The sequence below is a fragment of the Elephas maximus genome, chromosome 17 (genome assembly GCF_024166365.1).
Source record: "Elephas maximus indicus isolate mEleMax1 chromosome 17, mEleMax1 primary haplotype, whole genome shotgun sequence".
In the NCBI taxonomy this organism is placed as follows: domain Eukaryota; kingdom Metazoa; phylum Chordata; class Mammalia; order Proboscidea; family Elephantidae; genus Elephas; species Elephas maximus.
Genome location: NC_064835.1, coordinates 41,637,327 through 41,655,314, shown reverse-complemented (window position 1 = coordinate 41,655,314; position 17,988 = coordinate 41,637,327). Strand labels below are relative to the sequence as shown.

Below are 17,988 nucleotides of genomic sequence, written 5' to 3'. Positions count from 1 at the left end.
CTGGATCCTGCAACTGGCTCATTGTCATTTGACCTCCAGTTCTTGGGACTTGAGCTAGTGGCCTGCCCTATTGCCTGCTGATCTTAATATCCATCAGCCTCTGCAGCCTGTGAACCAGCAGCCTACCGTCTTACCTGCCGATCTTGGGCTCATCAGCCCCTGCAGCTACATGAACCAGGAGACACCTCCAGCGTGACACCTGACCCACGAACTTGGCACTTACCAGCCTCTACAACTACATGAGCCATTTCCTTGAGAGAAACCTCTCTCTCTCTGTGTATATATATATATGTGTGTGTGTGTGTGTGTGTGTGTGTGTATACACTTCACTGGTTTTGCTTCTGTAGAGAACCCCGCCTAAGACATGAACTATTACTTGGCTAATATGGGTTTAGCATTTGAGGTGTAGAGGAACAATTGGGAACTAAGGTCTTGGCTGAGTTGGGAGGAATTTTTCAGCATCTTCCACAAAATCTATTTGGTAAATGAAGGAGGAAAAGGAAAGCAAGGTGATCAGTGACCCTTCACCGGCAGGGGCTGAACCTTGCAGGCCAGAAGTGGAGGACTAAGTCCTGGCCAGTGGATATGGACTGGGAGGGAGTGAGGAGATAGGGGCTGGGGGTGGACAGGAGTGGGGAAGGGGCTTGGAGTGGGAGAGGAGCCTACAATGCCCACCAAGACACACTCCTCCCCTCTCTGCCTTTGTCCAGTCCCTAGAACAAGTGATCTGCTTTTTTGCTTAATGATGTTTGCATTTTCTAGGATTTATATATGGAATCAGATTGGTTATCCTCACCCCCTCAGCTTCTTTCATTGGTATACTTGAGATTCATCCATGTTATTGCATGTATCACTACTTTGTTCCTTTTCATTTCCTAGTAGTATTTCCATTGTATAGGTATACCACAATTTGATCATCTATTTGCCTGTTGATGAACAGTTTGAGGCTGGTAACAAAGCTGCTATGAACATTAATGTACAAGTCCTTCCATTTCTTCAGGAAAACATCTAGGACTGAAATAGCTAGATGGAAGTATACTGAATACTTTCAAAGAAACTGCCAAATTGCTTTCTAGAGTGGCTGTACCATCTAACATTTCCATCAGCAATGTATGGGAGTTCCAGTTCCTCCACATTCTCACCAACACTTGATATTGTCAGTCTTTTTAGTTTTAGTCATTGTAACAGGTGGGCAGTAGTATTTCATTGTGTTTTCTTTTGCTATTTTAAAAAACTTTTTACTTTGAAAGAACTCTAGATTTACAAAGAGTTGCAAACATAGTACAGAGGGTTCATGCATACCTTCCACCCAGCTTCCCTTGTTAACATCTTACATAATCATGGTACAGTTATTAAAATGAAGAAATAGACTTTATTTGGGTTTAAAATTTTTTCCACTAATTTTCTGTTTCAAGATACCATATTGCATTAGGCCCTGCTGATTTTTTTGAAAATATTTTTTATTGTGCTTTAAGTGAAAGTTTACAAATCAAGTCAGTCTCTCACACAAAAACCCATATACACCTTGCTACACACTCCCAGTTACTCTTCCCCTAGTGAGACAGCCTGCTCTCTCCCTTCACTCTCTCTTTTCGTATCCTTTTCACCGGCTTCTAACCCCCTCCACCCTCTCATCTCCCCTCCAGACAGGAGATGCCAACATAGTCTCATGTGTCCACCTGATCCAAGAAGTTCACTCCTCACCAGCATCCCTCTCCAAAACATTGTCCAGTCCAATCCATGTCTGAAGAGTTGGCTTCGGGAATGGTTCCTGTCCTAGGCCAACAGAAGGTCTGGGGGCCATGACCACCAGGGTTCTTCCAGTTTCAGTCAGACCATTAAGCCTGGTCTTATGAGAATTTGGGGTCTGCATCCCACTGCTCTCCTGCTCCCTCAGGGGTTCTCTGTTGTGTTCCCTGTCGGGGCAGTCATTGGTTGTAGCCGGGCACCATCTAGGTCTTCTGATCTCAGGATGATGTAGTCCCTGGTTCATGTGGCCCTTTCTGTCTCTTGGGCTCGTAATCACCTTGTGCCCTTGGTGTTCTTCATTCTCCTTTGATCCAGGTAGGTTGAGACCTATTGATGCATCTTAGATGGCTGCTTGGTAGCGTTTAAGACCCCAGACACCACTCTTCAAAGTGGGATGCAGAATGTTTTCTTAATAGATTTTATTATGCCAATTGATTTAGATGTCCGCTGAAACCATGGTCCCCAGACCCCTGCCCCTGCTAGGCTGGCCTTCGAAGCATTCAGTTTATTCAGGAAACTTCTTTGCTTTTGGTTTAGCCCAATTGTGCTGACCTCCCCTGTATTGTGTGCTGTCTTTCCCTTCACCTAAAGTAGTTCTTATCTACTATCTAATTGGTGAATACCCCTTTCCCACTCTCCCTCCCTCCCCCCTCTTGTAGCCACAAAAGAATGTTTTCTTCTCAGTTTAAACTATTTCTCAAGTTCTTATAATACTGGTCTTATACAATATTTGTCCTTTTGCAACTGACTAATTTCACTCAGCATAATGCCTTCCAGGTTCCTCCATGTTATGAAATGTTTCACAAATTCCTCACTGTTCTTTATCAATGCATAGTATTCCACTGTGAATATACCATAATTTATTTATCCATTCATCCGTTGATGGGCACCTTGGTTGCTTCCATCTTTTTGCTATTGTAAACAGTGCTGCGATAAACTTGGGTGTGTGTATATCTGTTTGTGTAAAGGCTCTTATTTTTCTAGGATATATTCCAAGGAGTGGGATTGCTGGATCATATGGTAGTTGTACTTCTAACATTTTAAGGAAGCGCCAAATCAATTTCCAAGGTAGTTATACCATTTGACATTCCCACCAGCAGTGTAGAAGTGTTCCAGTCTCTCCACAGCCTCTCCAACATTTATTATTTTCTGTTTTTTGGATTAATGCCAGCCTTGTTGGAGTGAGATGAAATCTCATTGTAGTTTTCATCTGCATTTCTCTAATGGCTAATGATCGTGAACATTCCCTCATGTATCTGTTAGCTACCTGAATGTCTTCTTTAGTGAAGTGTCTATTCATATCTTTTGCCCATTTTTTAATTGGGTTATTTGTCTTTTTGCAGTTGAGTTTTTGCAGTATCATGTAGATTTTAGAGATCAGGCACTGGTCGGAAATGTCATAGCTAAAAACTTTTTCCCAGTCCGTAGGTAGTCTTTTTACTCTTTTGGTGAAGTCTTTGGATGAGCATACGTGTTTGATTTCTAGGAGCTCCCAGTAATCTAGTTTTTCTTCTACTTTCTTTATAATGTTTTCTATACTGTTTATGCCATGTATTAGGACTCCTAACATTGTCCCTATTTTTTCTTCCATGATCTTTATCGTTTTAGGTTTTCTATTTAGGTCTTTGATCCATTTTGAGTTAGTTTTTGTGCATGGAGTGAGGTATGGGTCTTGTTTCATTTTTTTGCAGATGGATATCCAGTTATGCCAGCACCATTTGTGAAAAAGACTGTCTTTTCCCCATTTAACTGTTTTGGGGCCTTTGTCAAATATCAGCTGCTCATATGTGGATGGATTTATGTCTGGATTCTGAATTCTGTTCCATTGGTCCATGTATCTGTTGTTGTACCAGTACCAGGCTGTTTTGACTACTGTGGCGGTATAATAGGTTCTAAAATTGGCCCTGCTGATTTTTGTTTGTTGTTGTGTGTCCGTGGGTTGATTTTCTTTCTTTTTTAAAGTAGAATGTTTTATTTATTTTTGATTTTTTATTGTACATTAGACGAAAGCTTACATACAAATTAGTTTTCCATTCAGTTGTTTGTACACAAAGTGTTCTATGACATTGGTTCCATCCCCCACAATATGCCTGCCCTCCTCCCATTTCCATCCTACATTCCCCATTTCCTTTCATCCTGAGTTGTTTCCCCTTTCCTGCCTTCTCATCTTTGCTTTTGGGCAAATGTTGCCCATCTACTTCTTCTGGTCTTGGCGATGGGTAGACTGTGGCTCGTGTGACCCATTAGTCCTTTGGCCTAATTGTTATTTTGGGTTTTTGGTTTTCTTAATTCTCTTTTGCTCCGGATGGTAAGAGACCAATAATCGTATCTTAGATAGCCACTTGCAATCTTATAAGTCCCTAGACGCAACTTAACAAAGTAGGATGCAGAACTTTGTCTTTATGAAATATGTTGTGCCAATTGATGTAGATGTTTCCTGAGTCTATGGTCCTTCGCCTTCAAGCCTAGGAACTTCAACCCTCGAAGTGTTTGGTTATTCTAAGATGTTGCCTTGACTGTGGCCCTTGTGTGTGTGCTATTGTTTATATTGATATATAATCATCATCTACAAATATGTATGTAGAAATATCCACTAGACCTATATCCACAGATAGGTGTGTTTGATAATAAGCTCCCACACCTCTTATCATATCTAGCTATGTATCCATTCATAAATTAGTGTTTGTTAACACTCTTGTTGCAGGATTCTCTATGCTATAGGAATTACTGTTGTTGCACTTTGTTCTTGCTTTCCTCTCAGCGTCCTCCCATGCCTTGGTCATGTTTGCCTGACTTCCCCAATATTGTGTATCACTTTTCCCTTCAACAAAATTAACGTGTCTTTTTTTTTTTTTTTTCCTAGTGGTTAAGTGCTACGGCTGCTAATGAAAAGGTTGGCAGTTTGAGCCCACCAGGTCCTCCTCTGAAATTCTTTGGGGCAGTTCTACTCTGTCCTATAGGGTCACTATGAGTTGGAATTGACTCGACGGCAACGGGCTTTTTTGGTTTTCTATTTGATAATTTTCTCTCCCACCTCCTATCCCTGGTAACCATCAAAGAAAGTTTGTGGTTTGTTTTTTCTTTGTATAAATCTTTTCTGTTTCTTTATAATAGTGGTTCTTATTTTGGTTTTAATTTGCGTTACCTAAAGATGATGATGACCTCAAGTATATTCTATCTGCATTTAGAGACCATCTCAAGAATAGATTTGATACATTGAATACTAATGACCAAAAACCAGATGAGTTGTGGGATGATATTAAGGACATCATACATGAAGAAAGCAATAGGTCATTAAAAAGACAGGAAAGGAAGTAAAGACCAAAATGGATGTCAGAAGAGACTCAAACTTGCTCTTGAACGTAGAGTAGCTAAAGTGAACAGAAGAAATGATAAAGTAAAGGAGCTGAGTAGAAGATTTCAAACGGCAGCTCGAGAAGACAAAGTATTATAGTGAAATGTGCAAAGACCTGGAGTTACAAAGCCAAAAGGGAAGAACATGCTCAGCATTTCTCAAAGTGAAAGAACTGAAAAGAAAAATTCGAACCTCGAATTGCAATATTGACGGATTCCAATGGAAAAAATTGAACACAGGAAGCATGTAAGGAATAAACTGACTCACTGTACCAAAAAGAATTGGTCAAGATCCAACCATTTTAGCAGGTAGCATATGATCAAGAACTGATGGTACTGAAGTAAAAAGTCCAAGCTGCACTGAAAGCATTGGCAAAAACAAGGCTCCAGGAATTGACAGAATTTTCAGTTGAGATGTTTCAAGAAACAGGTGTAACACTGGAGGTGCTCATTCATCTATACCAAGAAATTAGAAAGACAGCTACCTGGCCAACAGGCTGGAAGAGATAGATATACATCCCCATTCCAAAGAAAGAAGACCCAATGGAATGCTGGAATTATTGAACAATATCATTAATATCACACACAAGTAAAATTTTGCTGAAGATAATTCAAAAACGGTTGCAACAATACACACACAGGGAACAGCCAGAAATTCAAGCTGGATTCAGAAGAGGACGTGGAACGAGGAACATCGTTGCTGATGTCAGATGGATCTTGGCTGAAAGCAGAGAATTCCAGAAAGATGGTTACCTGTGTTGTACTGACTACACAAAGGCATTCAGCTGTGTGGATCATAACAAATTATGGATGACATTGTGAAGATTGGGAATTCTAGAACACTTAATTGTGCTCATGTGGAATCTGTACTAGACTAAGAGGCAGTTGTTCAAGCAGAACAAGGGAATGCTGCATGGCTTAAAGTCAGAAAAGGTGTGTGTCAGGGTTGTATCCTTTCTCCACACTTATTCAATCTGCATGCTGAGCAAATAATCCGAGAAGCTGGACTACATAAAGACTATATATCAAAATTGGAGGAAGACTCAATAACAACCTGCGATATGTAGATGACAACCTCGCTTGCTGAAAGGGAAGGTGACTCGAAGCACTTACTGAGGAAGGTCAAAGACTACAGCCTTCAGTATGGGTTACACCTCAACATAAAGAAAACAAAAATCCCCACAACTGGACCAATAAACAACGTGATAAATGGAGAAAATATAGCTGTCAAGGATTTCATTTTACTTGGCAGTGTTTCGTTCTGTTGTGCATAGGATCGCTAAGAGTTAGAACTGACAGGAATGCACCTAACAACAATGGCTAATGACATGGACCATCTTTTTATGGGCTTACTTGCCATCTACTTACCTTCCTTGGCAAAGTGTCTTTTCAAATATTTTTCTTTTTATTGAATTTTGAGACTTCTTTATATAGTCTGGATAGTCAAATAAGTGACTAGCAAATATTTTCTTCTGGATTGTAGCTTGTCTTTACATTCACTTAACAGTGTCCTTTAATTTTTAAAGTACAATTTATCAGTATTTTTCATTTATGGATCATAATTTTGGTATCCTAAGAACTCTTTGCCAAACCCAGTGTCACAAAGGCTTTCTCCCATGGCTTCTTCTAAAAAATGAGTCTTTAACTTTACATTTAGATCTATAATGCATTTTGAATCAATTTTTGTTTAAAGTATGCAGAGGTCAAGTTTGTTTGTTTTTTGGATATAGATATCCAATTGTTACAACACTATTTATTGCTAAGACTATCTTTTTTTCGCATTTGATTGCATTTGTACCTTTGACAAAAGTCAACCGATAGTATTTGTGTAGGTCTATTTCAGAAATCTTCATTCTGTTCCATTGGTCTATGTGTTTGTTCCTTCTTAAATACCACACTGTCTTGATTCCTACAGTCCTATAATTAATCTTAAAATCAGATAGCGTTAGTCCTACTGATTCACTCAGCCACAACCACAGGTGCTGGCAAAATCAAGATTGGTAGGCCAGAAAGCAGGACTGTTAAAGACTTCTGCTGGTTCAGGTAGTGGCAGGGGCTGGCGAACCCAAGACTGGCAGGCCGGAGAGCAGGGCTGTTGCTCACAGGCTGTGAAGATCGGCAAATCCCAAGATTAGCAGGCAAGACCGCTGGTAAGCTGCTAGCTCAAGTCCCAAGAACCGAGGTCAGATGAACAGGAGCTAGCTGCAGGATCCAGAACAAGCAAAAGCCCCAGAAAGGCAAGCAGGAAGGAAGTAGGTGGTGGGGGGCTGAGAGATGAAGGCTGAGGGGGTGGTGAGCCACCACAGGGCCTGCCCCTGCTGGTACCTCTCAGCCAATTCCATCAGGGGGGTGATCACATATCAAATTTCAACAGGGAAGTGATCACGTTATACAACTGCGAAAACACTGAGAATCATGGCCTAGCCAAGTTGACACACAATCTTAACCATCACAGCATCTTTAAATCATGTACAGCAAAAGGTTCCTAACCTTTGGGATAAGCATGACCAGTTGCTCCCTGAGAGACTTTCCTGCTATGAGATTCTATTTTGATCCTAAGAGTTCCTGCTCTGCTCTAAGCAACCTCTCAGATTCAGATCTTTTAATAGAAAATTAATTTAAGCTAACGTAAGAGATGCTTCCCGGGCTAAAGACGGTGTCAGGAAATAGGGCCTTAGTTGCTATTAATTTATGGGGTTAAAGGAAGCACAACCACTGTGTATTAAGGCTAAACTGAAGGGCAAACAGTGTATCATCACTCCTTCTTTCAAGAAGGCCTGGGATGGGTTCCATTTGCAAGCTGTTATATGTGTACATGGCTTCCCTATAGTCTGTTTTTAAACACTGAATATTTACTAAAGCAAGCAACACACTGGCAGACAGATGTTAGTAGAAATATCTTTATTTAAAGTCAGAAAGGTGTCACAGAAAAAAAAATTCAGAAACTTGCAACAGAACAGAATGCAACTTGGAAAAGTTATTAGTAAATGAGGAGAGAACAAAAAAGATATTCCTGATTTTACCAAGTGATTTGTCTGTACTTTAGTAAAATAACTTAGCATTCCAGCAAAGCACACCCCCTGATGGTATCTTTTGAACAGAAAAAAGCTGCTAATCTGCTAATTTGATACCTACTAAAACCTTCTGAAGAGAAATAGTCAAGGCATTTTTTCCTCAACGTTTGACATACAACTTGGGGGACTGAAATAACAATATCAGGAAGTTAAAAAAAAAACAAAAAAACTCATACTAAATACATGTAACCTGCATTTCAGTCCACAGGTGGCACTTGTTGCTCTGATAGAAAACAGGAGATCTTAGTCTGGATACAGCCCCCTCTCCCCCTCCACAGACATACCACATCACAGGACACAAGGGCCATTGATGCTCTTCCCGTGTGCAGGCACAGAGCTAAAAACACAATGGCCTGGGTCCTGGAAGTCTGGATCTCTGCTGAGCCCTTTCTGAATTCTGGGTAGGTGGGGTAAGGGTTTAACTTAAGAGGTGTAAAAAAATTTTAAACTTTGGCAAGTAAGTATACAAATGACTATTTCTTGATTGTCACTCTTATAAGGAAATATCATTCCACCTCCTGAAAAGATATTCTACCTTATTTGACTTCCCTCTTAAATATTTGGAAGGCAAACACTTGTAAAATAGAGGTGGATAAAATGTCCTTGTGATATTTACTTGTAATAATGATCAGTTTATTGTACTTCAATCTCTCTACTTAAAAAAGCATATAAAATATGTTATCTGTCATTGAAATCTAAATTCAAGATATTGCTGGTAATGGAGGTTTAGGAACATGATTAGTTTTAAGAAAATTGGCCTTTATAGATTTAAGTCCTTTACAATACCGGGCCCCTGACAGAACAGGCAAGTGTCACCTCTCCTCTCAGTCTTCATGTGGTTGTGTAGTAAAGTAAGCAGGGTGCTGAGCCAGGAAGTAGGGGCCTGATAGCTCACAGAGCGGATTTTTTTCTAAAATGCTAAAATAAGCTGTATATTTACTTTTTTTCCTATAAAGTCTAAGTTTAAACACCAAGATTCAAGGATAAAACAACACTATAAAGTATTATTCTAAGAACTCACAATCTCATTCAAAGTTAAGAAATAGCTTTTCTTTATGCTCACGATTTTGCTAACTGTAGTACGATTGTTCTACTCCAAAGAATAATGAAGGGAGACCAGACACAAAAAGAGTCCAATCATGACTTGAAAGGGTAAGTTCACGGTGTCAGGATAAAAGGAATTTTAAACGCTGTTGGTAATTCACTAGGTTAAGCCTCCCTTCATAACTTTAGCTGATATTTTGAGGAGAACAGGAAAGGAAAAATTAGAGAAATACACTGTAAAATAAAAATATAAGACTAGTTATGCATTCCTTTTCTTGTTACAGAAAGAACACTTCACAGATCTGTAGGGATAAGTTATCGATCTATTCAAACTTCCACCACAGAGTAAGTTATCTTACAAGTCTGGAGGACTCTAACAGTTATAAGTTATTATAGAAGAACCTGACTCCTCAACAAAGCTGCCGTAACTCTACCTTCACATTGCTTGGTCGGTAGAAGCAGGGAGAAAGAAGGCAGGTGTGTGTCTACAGAAAGGTGTAATTTATAAGCTGCACATTGTCCATTGCAATCATGAGACAGCTCAACCACACCTGTTCTAATAGTTGATGGCACAGTACAACCTATGCCTGGATGGACGCCAGGAAACAACCAACAAGCAGTTAACAAAGCACCTACAGTGTGCCTAGAGCCAGGCTTGTTGCTATGGAGAAATATAACAGTAAGGAGACACAGATGGGTCCTGCCTCCAAAAGCATAAAATGTGTTTCTTATTTAAAAATCAGAAATTACAAGTACCATGTCGAAGTTAACCTGTAATCCTTTGTTAGGTTTTTGTCCCTTCTAAGAAAGGCAGGCTAATTTGGGCTTTGTTAGAACCAGCAGATATTGCTGACAACACACTCAAACATGAAACTCCACCAATATAGGACTGGTATCCACCAAAACTGGTTCTGCCAATCACACTAAGGTACATGGAGAAAAGGCATTATATAAATGGTAAATTATGACACATTAAGTGAAAACAGCTTCAAACACTGAAGCCCTGTTCAGTTGTTACATTTTGTCAAAGCTTAGATTTCCTAAAATAAGTCTTATTTCAACTACGTAGTTGTACTTTATTAATGACTTACGTATCTACTGGACTTAATTTGGAATATGGTATTATCAAGTGCTTCCAAACTACATGTGAAAAGATAATTACAGGCTCTCCCCTTAGAAATTCACAGAAAGCCAATTATTGAGGTGGCAGGGGCCAGTCAATGGACTGCTTGACTGCAGACCACCCCTCCGAGGTGCAGCCTTCAGCCCAGAAGGGTGGGCTGAGGGAAACATCTCTACCGCAAGCCTCTGTGTCACACAGATGGAAGATTTTAACAGTCACTCCAAGACTTCACAGCTAAGTCCCTAGGAACTTCCAAACTTGTAAGCAATTAATGTATTTTGTTGACATTAATCAAAGGAAATGATACCTTTATTAAGCAAATGGTCACTCAGAAATGACTTTCATGTCACATGTCTGCAGAATATATAGTAAAGGGAAGGAGCCAACAGCTCTTACAATGAATGAGTTGGTCATTTTGCCCCCATGTGCCATGACTTAAAGCAAGCATGCCATGCAACATGGACTTTTGTAGCATGTTTAACCCTCTGTCAATATCCAACTTGTATGAAATGGCAGAGAGGTCAGTTCTCGAATAGACACTAAAAGTCGATACAGCTCTAAAAGAGGAAAGCCCTCTATCTTCCTGACACACAAAATATTTAAGAAAATTGTTAACCTGATGGGTCAATATTCTCCACAACAACTTCTCAGGCATTCTATTATCTTCAGTGCACATCATCTGAAACGTCATAAAATTGGTGAACCACACAAACCATGTTTTTTTTTTTTTTGAATTTGTACAATTAATTTACTTTAATGGGAGTGTAACGGCTATGTCCATGAAATTTATAAAGCAATTTTATATTTACAAACACTTTACAATAATTAATTCATCCACTCTTTACATCAAATCAGTGAGCAGTCAAAATCATTCCCATTTCACAGAAGAGGAACTAGACATTTAGCTAAACTGCCTATAAATCAATTCAGAATATGAATTTACTGCCTTTAAACTTCCAGATCTCATAAATTCTCCTTTCCTTCATCTCTGTCTAGTTAATTCCGCAAACGGCTCACATGACGGTTCATACAGGATGTTTTTTACTAATCAATTGTTCTTCCACTCCTAAAATAGGTAGAAGTAGCAAGAAAAACTAAAGTCCTATGGTTAATTAAGGAAACCGTGGTGGCGTAGTGGTTAAGTGCTAGGGCTGCTAACCAAAAGGTCGAGAGTTCGAATCTGCCAGGCGCTCCTTGGAAACTCTACGGGGCAGTTCTACTCTGTCCTATAGGGTCGCTATGAGTTGGAATTGACTCGACAGCAGTGGGTTTTATGGTTAGTTAAAAGGAAGCCCCCGGGCAGCGCAAATGGATTGTATTGGACTACACTAATCTAAAGATAAGTGGTTTGGACCCACCCATGAGCGCCACAAAAGAAAGCCAAGAAAATCCTATGGAGCAGTTCTACTCTGTAACACATGGAGTCGCCATGAGTCAGAATTGACTTGACAGCAACAGGCTTGGTTTGGTTTTGGTTTGGCAAGTTAAAACACAAATAGAAACTTAAACATCATTTCATAATTAGACTGCTTTTGTTGCAGTGTGATTCTGGCATTTGAAACATAAAGCTGGGTAGCGCAGAGGGTCCATAGAGAAACAGACCTTATTGCCAAGACAGGTTCTGAAATTACTCCAACATTTGATTCGTTTTCAAGGTTCAGAATGAGGGCCTAACTGGCAGGAGTCTGGAGCAAAAACTAAACAAGATGTGGGAAAATAGCTGTTCAATCTAAATTATAGTTATATGGGTGTCCCAATTGAACACCCTGACATATCTCACTCCATTCAACATCAAAGGGAACAGATACAAAACTTGTGTCATGAACCAATATGAATAAATTACATCTTGATTGATGAGTTTAATCCAGACTCTTTAAAGACACAAGTTAATTCTGGTATCTCAAAGAGTGTGGCTTCTAAGACTAGGAACCTAACTTACTTGTACTGGTATAGATCAAATTACATGAATTCTAAGAATACCAACTTACCTTAAAGAGAAGTTTATTCATTGGGGAAAGTGGTTACTTACTAAATTTTGGTGAGAAGTAGGAAAAAAGAATATTAAAATAATTTGTTGACAGGATGTAACAGAGTATTTCCTAAAGTTATCTAATTAAAAAGTGTTATCTATATAAATAGCAATTATTATTTTAAACTTAAGCCATTTTCATATAAAATATATTCTTAAATTTGAATGCAAGTTCAAACTTTTATTGTAAAATAGAATCTAGGATAGTACTGATATAATAGGGGCTCAAGAATAGTGAATAAATGTACATCACATAATTTTCATTAATGACTTAAACCTTACTTTTTAATTAATCCTTTAAAATTTCCTTTAGTAGAAAACAGATCTCTAAGAGTCTGGATTCCATTTTGATCTCTAGTAAGCCAAATTATCTTCTCCGAATGGTATTTAAAATGTGGACTGCATTTTACTTAACACAAAAAAAAGAGATCATAAAATACAAGAATGAATTAAAGATTTGTTAAAAATTTCTAATCACTAAAATTCAGCAATTTTGTCATTTTATCCTGGTAAAAGAGTAAACTATACCTTGGAGTATACAGCATATTTATGGGTCTCTTTTTTTTTTTTTCCTGTCCGGTTATCCATTTTATTGACTTACTCTGTTCAGAGAGTAAACCAGGAAACATTTTCTATGGTGGCTTACAACATGCATTTTTAAACCCCAAAATGCCATCCAGGCCCTTCTTGGGCAACAAAGTAAGCAAAATATAGCAGTAGGAATACACATGCCCTGAATAGTACCCTGCCACTTAACAAAAAAGCACCTCTTATGTAGGCAGAGTTTTTGTTCACTGAACTACAACCGCATTTTAGCACAGAGTCCGAGCAAAAAACAAAAGTAACAAAAAGCGAAGAAGTGAACACAGAGGACATATGCTGTTGAGCATTAGGGTCTCAAAGACATATTTTGCTGTGTGTTTTTAAAATCTCCTCTGAAGAGCGGTTGTTTTCACTTCAGAACTGATCGAGCTAAGTTAAAAACCTTAACTTTCCTTTCATTATCCTTTATAATGTTATGCTCCTTTTCAAGTTACTTGCTGGAGTTGTTAGCAGCAATCACTGTTGTATGTAGACCTCCAGTTCAAGATGGGAGAAGGAGTGTAATATTTAGTCCCAGTTATAGATAATACATGTAACTTTCACTTAAAGCACAATAAAAATTTTTTTTTAAAAATGATACATGTATGAAACAAAGAGGGCTGCTATTATTTACATACCTCAATAAATACACAGAAATGAATACGAGTTTTTTTCATAAAAATACAATTTCCAATCAAGTTATGAGATTTACAAACTATGAGGACATTAAATACTTAAAACACCAGGTAGTCGCCTCTGCTACAGAATACCAGTTGGGCGAGGTCTGGAAGAGATTCTTTCTTGGTAGCCATATACCAGTGACTACACCTGCAGTCTCCGTGTTTTCTTGCTGTTTAAGTAAAAATACGGTACCTGGGCATTTAAAACATTATCAGTGTAATAATCACTACAGACTGTCACTAGATCTTTTAAAATTTTGTTAAAATTTGCCAGTCATAATGAATACAATTATTACAGCTACATTACTTGAAAAATATAAATTATGCTGCTAAAGACAAAAATACATTGAAATACATGAACATTACAATGTAACACAGCAGAAGCTCATAACTATTTAATATGAAAATTAAATTAAAAAATTATGTTAGAGAACTTGGGAATTTTTCACTTTAGCAAACATTCTATTTATATACTTTCAACTTCTATTATACAGAAAACAATAAAACACTTGTAAAAGATAACATTCGAATGCTTCATGTACACAAATACTATTGCCAATACTAATAAAAGTGATGCCCTTAATGTGAACTGTTCCGCTAATCATGATTTTAAAGTCTTTTCTCGACTTCATTTTCTATTTTAGTTAGCAGTTAGCATTACAAATGAATCAGTTCTGTGCTGACAAGTAGAGAGGATCCTAGTCAAAATAATGTTTCTCAAAAGTAATGTATATCATATTGCTTGAAACTAAACAACCATATAAAAGTGGTAATCATCTATCTAAACATTAATTATAAAAGACAACTGGCATATATTCAGGCAGAGTATTGAGTTCATGATGGTTTATTTACAATAAATGTACTTTTACTGACGCTAACATGATACATAGGTTTCTATGTCAATGACTTTATAAAAATATTATATAAAATACCACAGGATTTAGAGGATATAACTTCATGTGGTTCTAATACTAGCAGCTGAAAAGTGTTTAGAATTTAAAAATAAATAAACTATAGAGGTAAACCAGTTACAAAACCGCAGAGGACTGCGACAGTCACAGGAGTGAAAAGAATTGCTTAATCACACAACAGCTAACAAAATGGGGAAGCAGTTGGATCAAAAGTTTTGAAAACCTCTTTCAGAGATTTGTCATCTGCTTCTTTATTGGGGTCATTATCTGGGGCTGGGCTCACCTGTCCAGGCTGCCTGGCCTGCCTGGGATCGTTGTACTGGGGTCTAATTAAGCCTGTTAATGCCGGGATAGGAAGACTGTGCACTGCTGGGGCCTGGATCTTACCAGAACTCCTGAGAAGATCTGCCTGGGGCTCAGCTGGCCCATCAACAGTGACTTCCATATTTGGAGTGGTTTTCTGCGGCAGGATCGGTTCTGCAGGAGAAGGCTCATTTTTGCCACTACTTTTTAAACCACCACTTTTTTTCTGGTTTTCTGCATTTTCTCCTAAAGAAACTGTTGCTAGCTCAGATGTAGATAAAGAACCATGCTTCCTAGGACCATACAAACTAATGCCACTAAGAACTGAACTTGGAGTTCCCAGTGGAAGACCAGTTGAAGATGACAGTTTAGGGGCGTATGGAGGCAGAGCCCCGGGCCCAGAGCTGCTAGTTACTGCCCCTGAGGGCTGTGCTGAACCAGGGTTTGATCTCGCTAAACGAGGGGTACCCTTAGATGTATGTGAATCCTTTGTAACCACCTGATGCAACTCTGGATTGGGCAGTCTGTGAAGTCTAGGATCAAAACTTTTTTGCCTCCTGGGATCTCCTAATTTACTTCTTGAACTCTGTAAGTCTCCCAATTGCTCTAGGTAGCCTTCTCTGTTTGTTGTATTATTTTTGGCTTTGGCTGCTAATTTTAGGTCAACGGGCACTGTGTTTTGATGAAGATCACTTTTTGCCTCCCGTAACCTACTGAGCCTCTGATCAGCTATAAGAGGGGGTAGAGGTAAGTTGATTGAAGACACTGGGTCAGGTTTAGGTAAAGGTACTGGAAGTAAGTCTTCTGGAGCCCACACGATGTGTTTTGCAAAGTTTGGTTTCGTTAGGATAATATCCATTTTAATATGACTGAACTGTCTCAGTTGTGACCTTGGATCCTGGAGTGTTATACCAGGTGAAAGATCCAAAGGTATCAAGAAAGCTTTTTCTCTCAGTTCTCTTCCTGCCTTCTCATCGTCATCTCCTCTTGTGTGTTTGACATTAGTGCTAGCATTCGCATGACGTAAATCACACTTGGCTTCACCAACAGAAGAGCCTACACGGCCACTTCCATTCCCTCTAAATTTCCTGGGATCCCACACAAGTCTGAGATCCAGTGGGGCAGAGTCAATAGGTTTTCTAATGCCTTGACCTGGGATAGTCCTGAGTCTAGGGTCAACCACTTGGTGTACTTTGTTTTTCTCCTTAGCAAGTCTTGGATCAGTCGGAATGCTGAGTTCTGCTGGGGGTTGTTGCTGATTCCTTAAAGTTTCTGTTTGTTTCTGTAATGTCTTCAGTATTGACTTGACACTACTTCCTTCCTCCTCTTCACTGCTGGAATACCAGTTAACAGTATCATCTAAATGCAGATAAAAAGTTAGTATAAAGAATGAAGCATTTATATTTGGCCTTATTCAAGATGAAAAAAACCACATACCATTTCTGAAAAAAGTATAGTCCAGGTTCAAGTAAAGGAGGCCTGGTGGCACAATGTTTAAGCACTCGGCTTGCTAACTGAAAGGTCGGCAGTGTGAACCCACCAGTGGCTCTGTGGGAGGGAAGACCTGGTGATCTGCTCTCTTAAAGATTACAGCCTAGGAAACCCTATGGGGTAGTTCTGCTCTGTCCTGTAGGGTTGCTGTATGGTTGTTGTAAGTCGGAATCGACTCAACAGCACACAACTTCAAGTAACTGCATGACAGAGATGCCTGGGTTTCCACAATGGTACAAGATTAAGATGTGGCGTGACAATGATCACTTCAGTTATTATACTCTACAAAGGAATAGGTCCGATGCGGACACGTGTGACATCCCCTCACTCCAGCAGGCAGAAGGGAACTCAAAAGTGTGGGGTGCATGTGGGGAGAAGGGGAAGACTCTTGGAAAGGAATCCTAAATGTTTTGGATCTCTTTAATTCAAGAAATCCTTAAACTTCATAGCTCTAGCATTACCAGGATAACAAGGAAAAGATGTAAAAAAAAAAAAAAAAAATCTGGAAAGAAAGCAAAACAGTAATAATGATGGTTAAGGGAATAAGGGGAACTGAGCAAACAAGGGACAGGGATGGGGACTTTTCATTTGTACTTTATTAAACTTTTAGATGTTTGACCTATGTGAATATATTAACTATTTGAACATTAAAATTAAAAAAATAACAAATAAAATTTATATGCTTTATGAAGACACTTTGGGTCTTACTCCTAAAGCCTGTTTAACCCTAGTATGTTAGACAATTTTACAAAGTTTAGCTTCCAGGGTTCTTCTCTAGAATAGTAGTAGAGCTCATAAATGGAGGCTTCAGGAGGGTGATTCTCCTTGCTCTCCATTAAAACACACATAGATTTGCTCTAAATCGACCACAGGGTATTTACTCTTCACATTGTCGTCAGAACATACAACCTTAGGAGGGGGAGGGGAAGACAGAGAGAGAGAGAGAGGTCCCCCAGAATACCTTCTATCAGTAGAATAGACTAGATAGTCTAGTTTTTACCTAATTTCACTGCTCACAAGTATGTTTCTACTACCTGGATCTTTGGTGTTACGTGTTGAGTTTGAACAGAGCGGTGCTTACAAACCAAGCATTGGTATTTTAAGGTGTGGGTGTGGTTTAAAATAGCATATGCTATATCACAAGGCCAGAAAGTTTTACTCAGACCTTGCTGTCTAAATAAACCACCTCTAGAATTTTTAGAAAACCAGCTCTTCTCTTCTCTTTGGCCTCTAGGACCTGCTGCAGTTATCTCAAATATGTCTGCACGGTAATTTCACTCCTCATCTTTTATTTTCTTTTCATTTTCATATCAATCTCTTTTGTAAAGAGTCTGAAATCCTCTTTGGAACGAGAGTGAATGTATTAAAAGAAAGAAAGTAGAACAGCAAAGATAGGCCAGAGGAAAACAGATACTAGATAGGAAATGACAGTTGATGGCTTTTCATCAGTGGGAAATAAAGTTCATAAAGCATTAAGACTTATATAAGTAAGCACAAACACACACACAAAACAACTGTACAAGATTGCTTCTGAATACAGAGGAAACCCTCATAGAAAATCAATTGTATAATATTACAGTATAAAATTTTATATCATCTAGAAAAGTTTTAGTTTTGTTTATGAAAACATAAGACTGTAAGAATTTAT

General features: G+C 38.7%; 1 protein-coding gene across 1 annotated transcript in view; it reads right to left on the bottom strand.

Moving 5' to 3' along the window:
• Window positions 1-8,019: 8,019 nt before the first annotated feature.
• ZC3H6 (zinc finger CCCH-type containing 6) overlaps window positions 8,020-17,988 on the bottom strand; it is a 78,326-nt gene continuing 68,357 nt past the window's right edge. Inside the window, exon 12 of the mRNA XM_049856610.1 lies at window positions 8,020-16,208. Within this exon, the coding sequence (XP_049712567.1) occupies window positions 14,728-16,208 (1,481 nt within the window). The 3' untranslated portion in view covers window positions 8,020-14,727. The remainder of the gene's footprint in view (window positions 16,209-17,988) is intronic.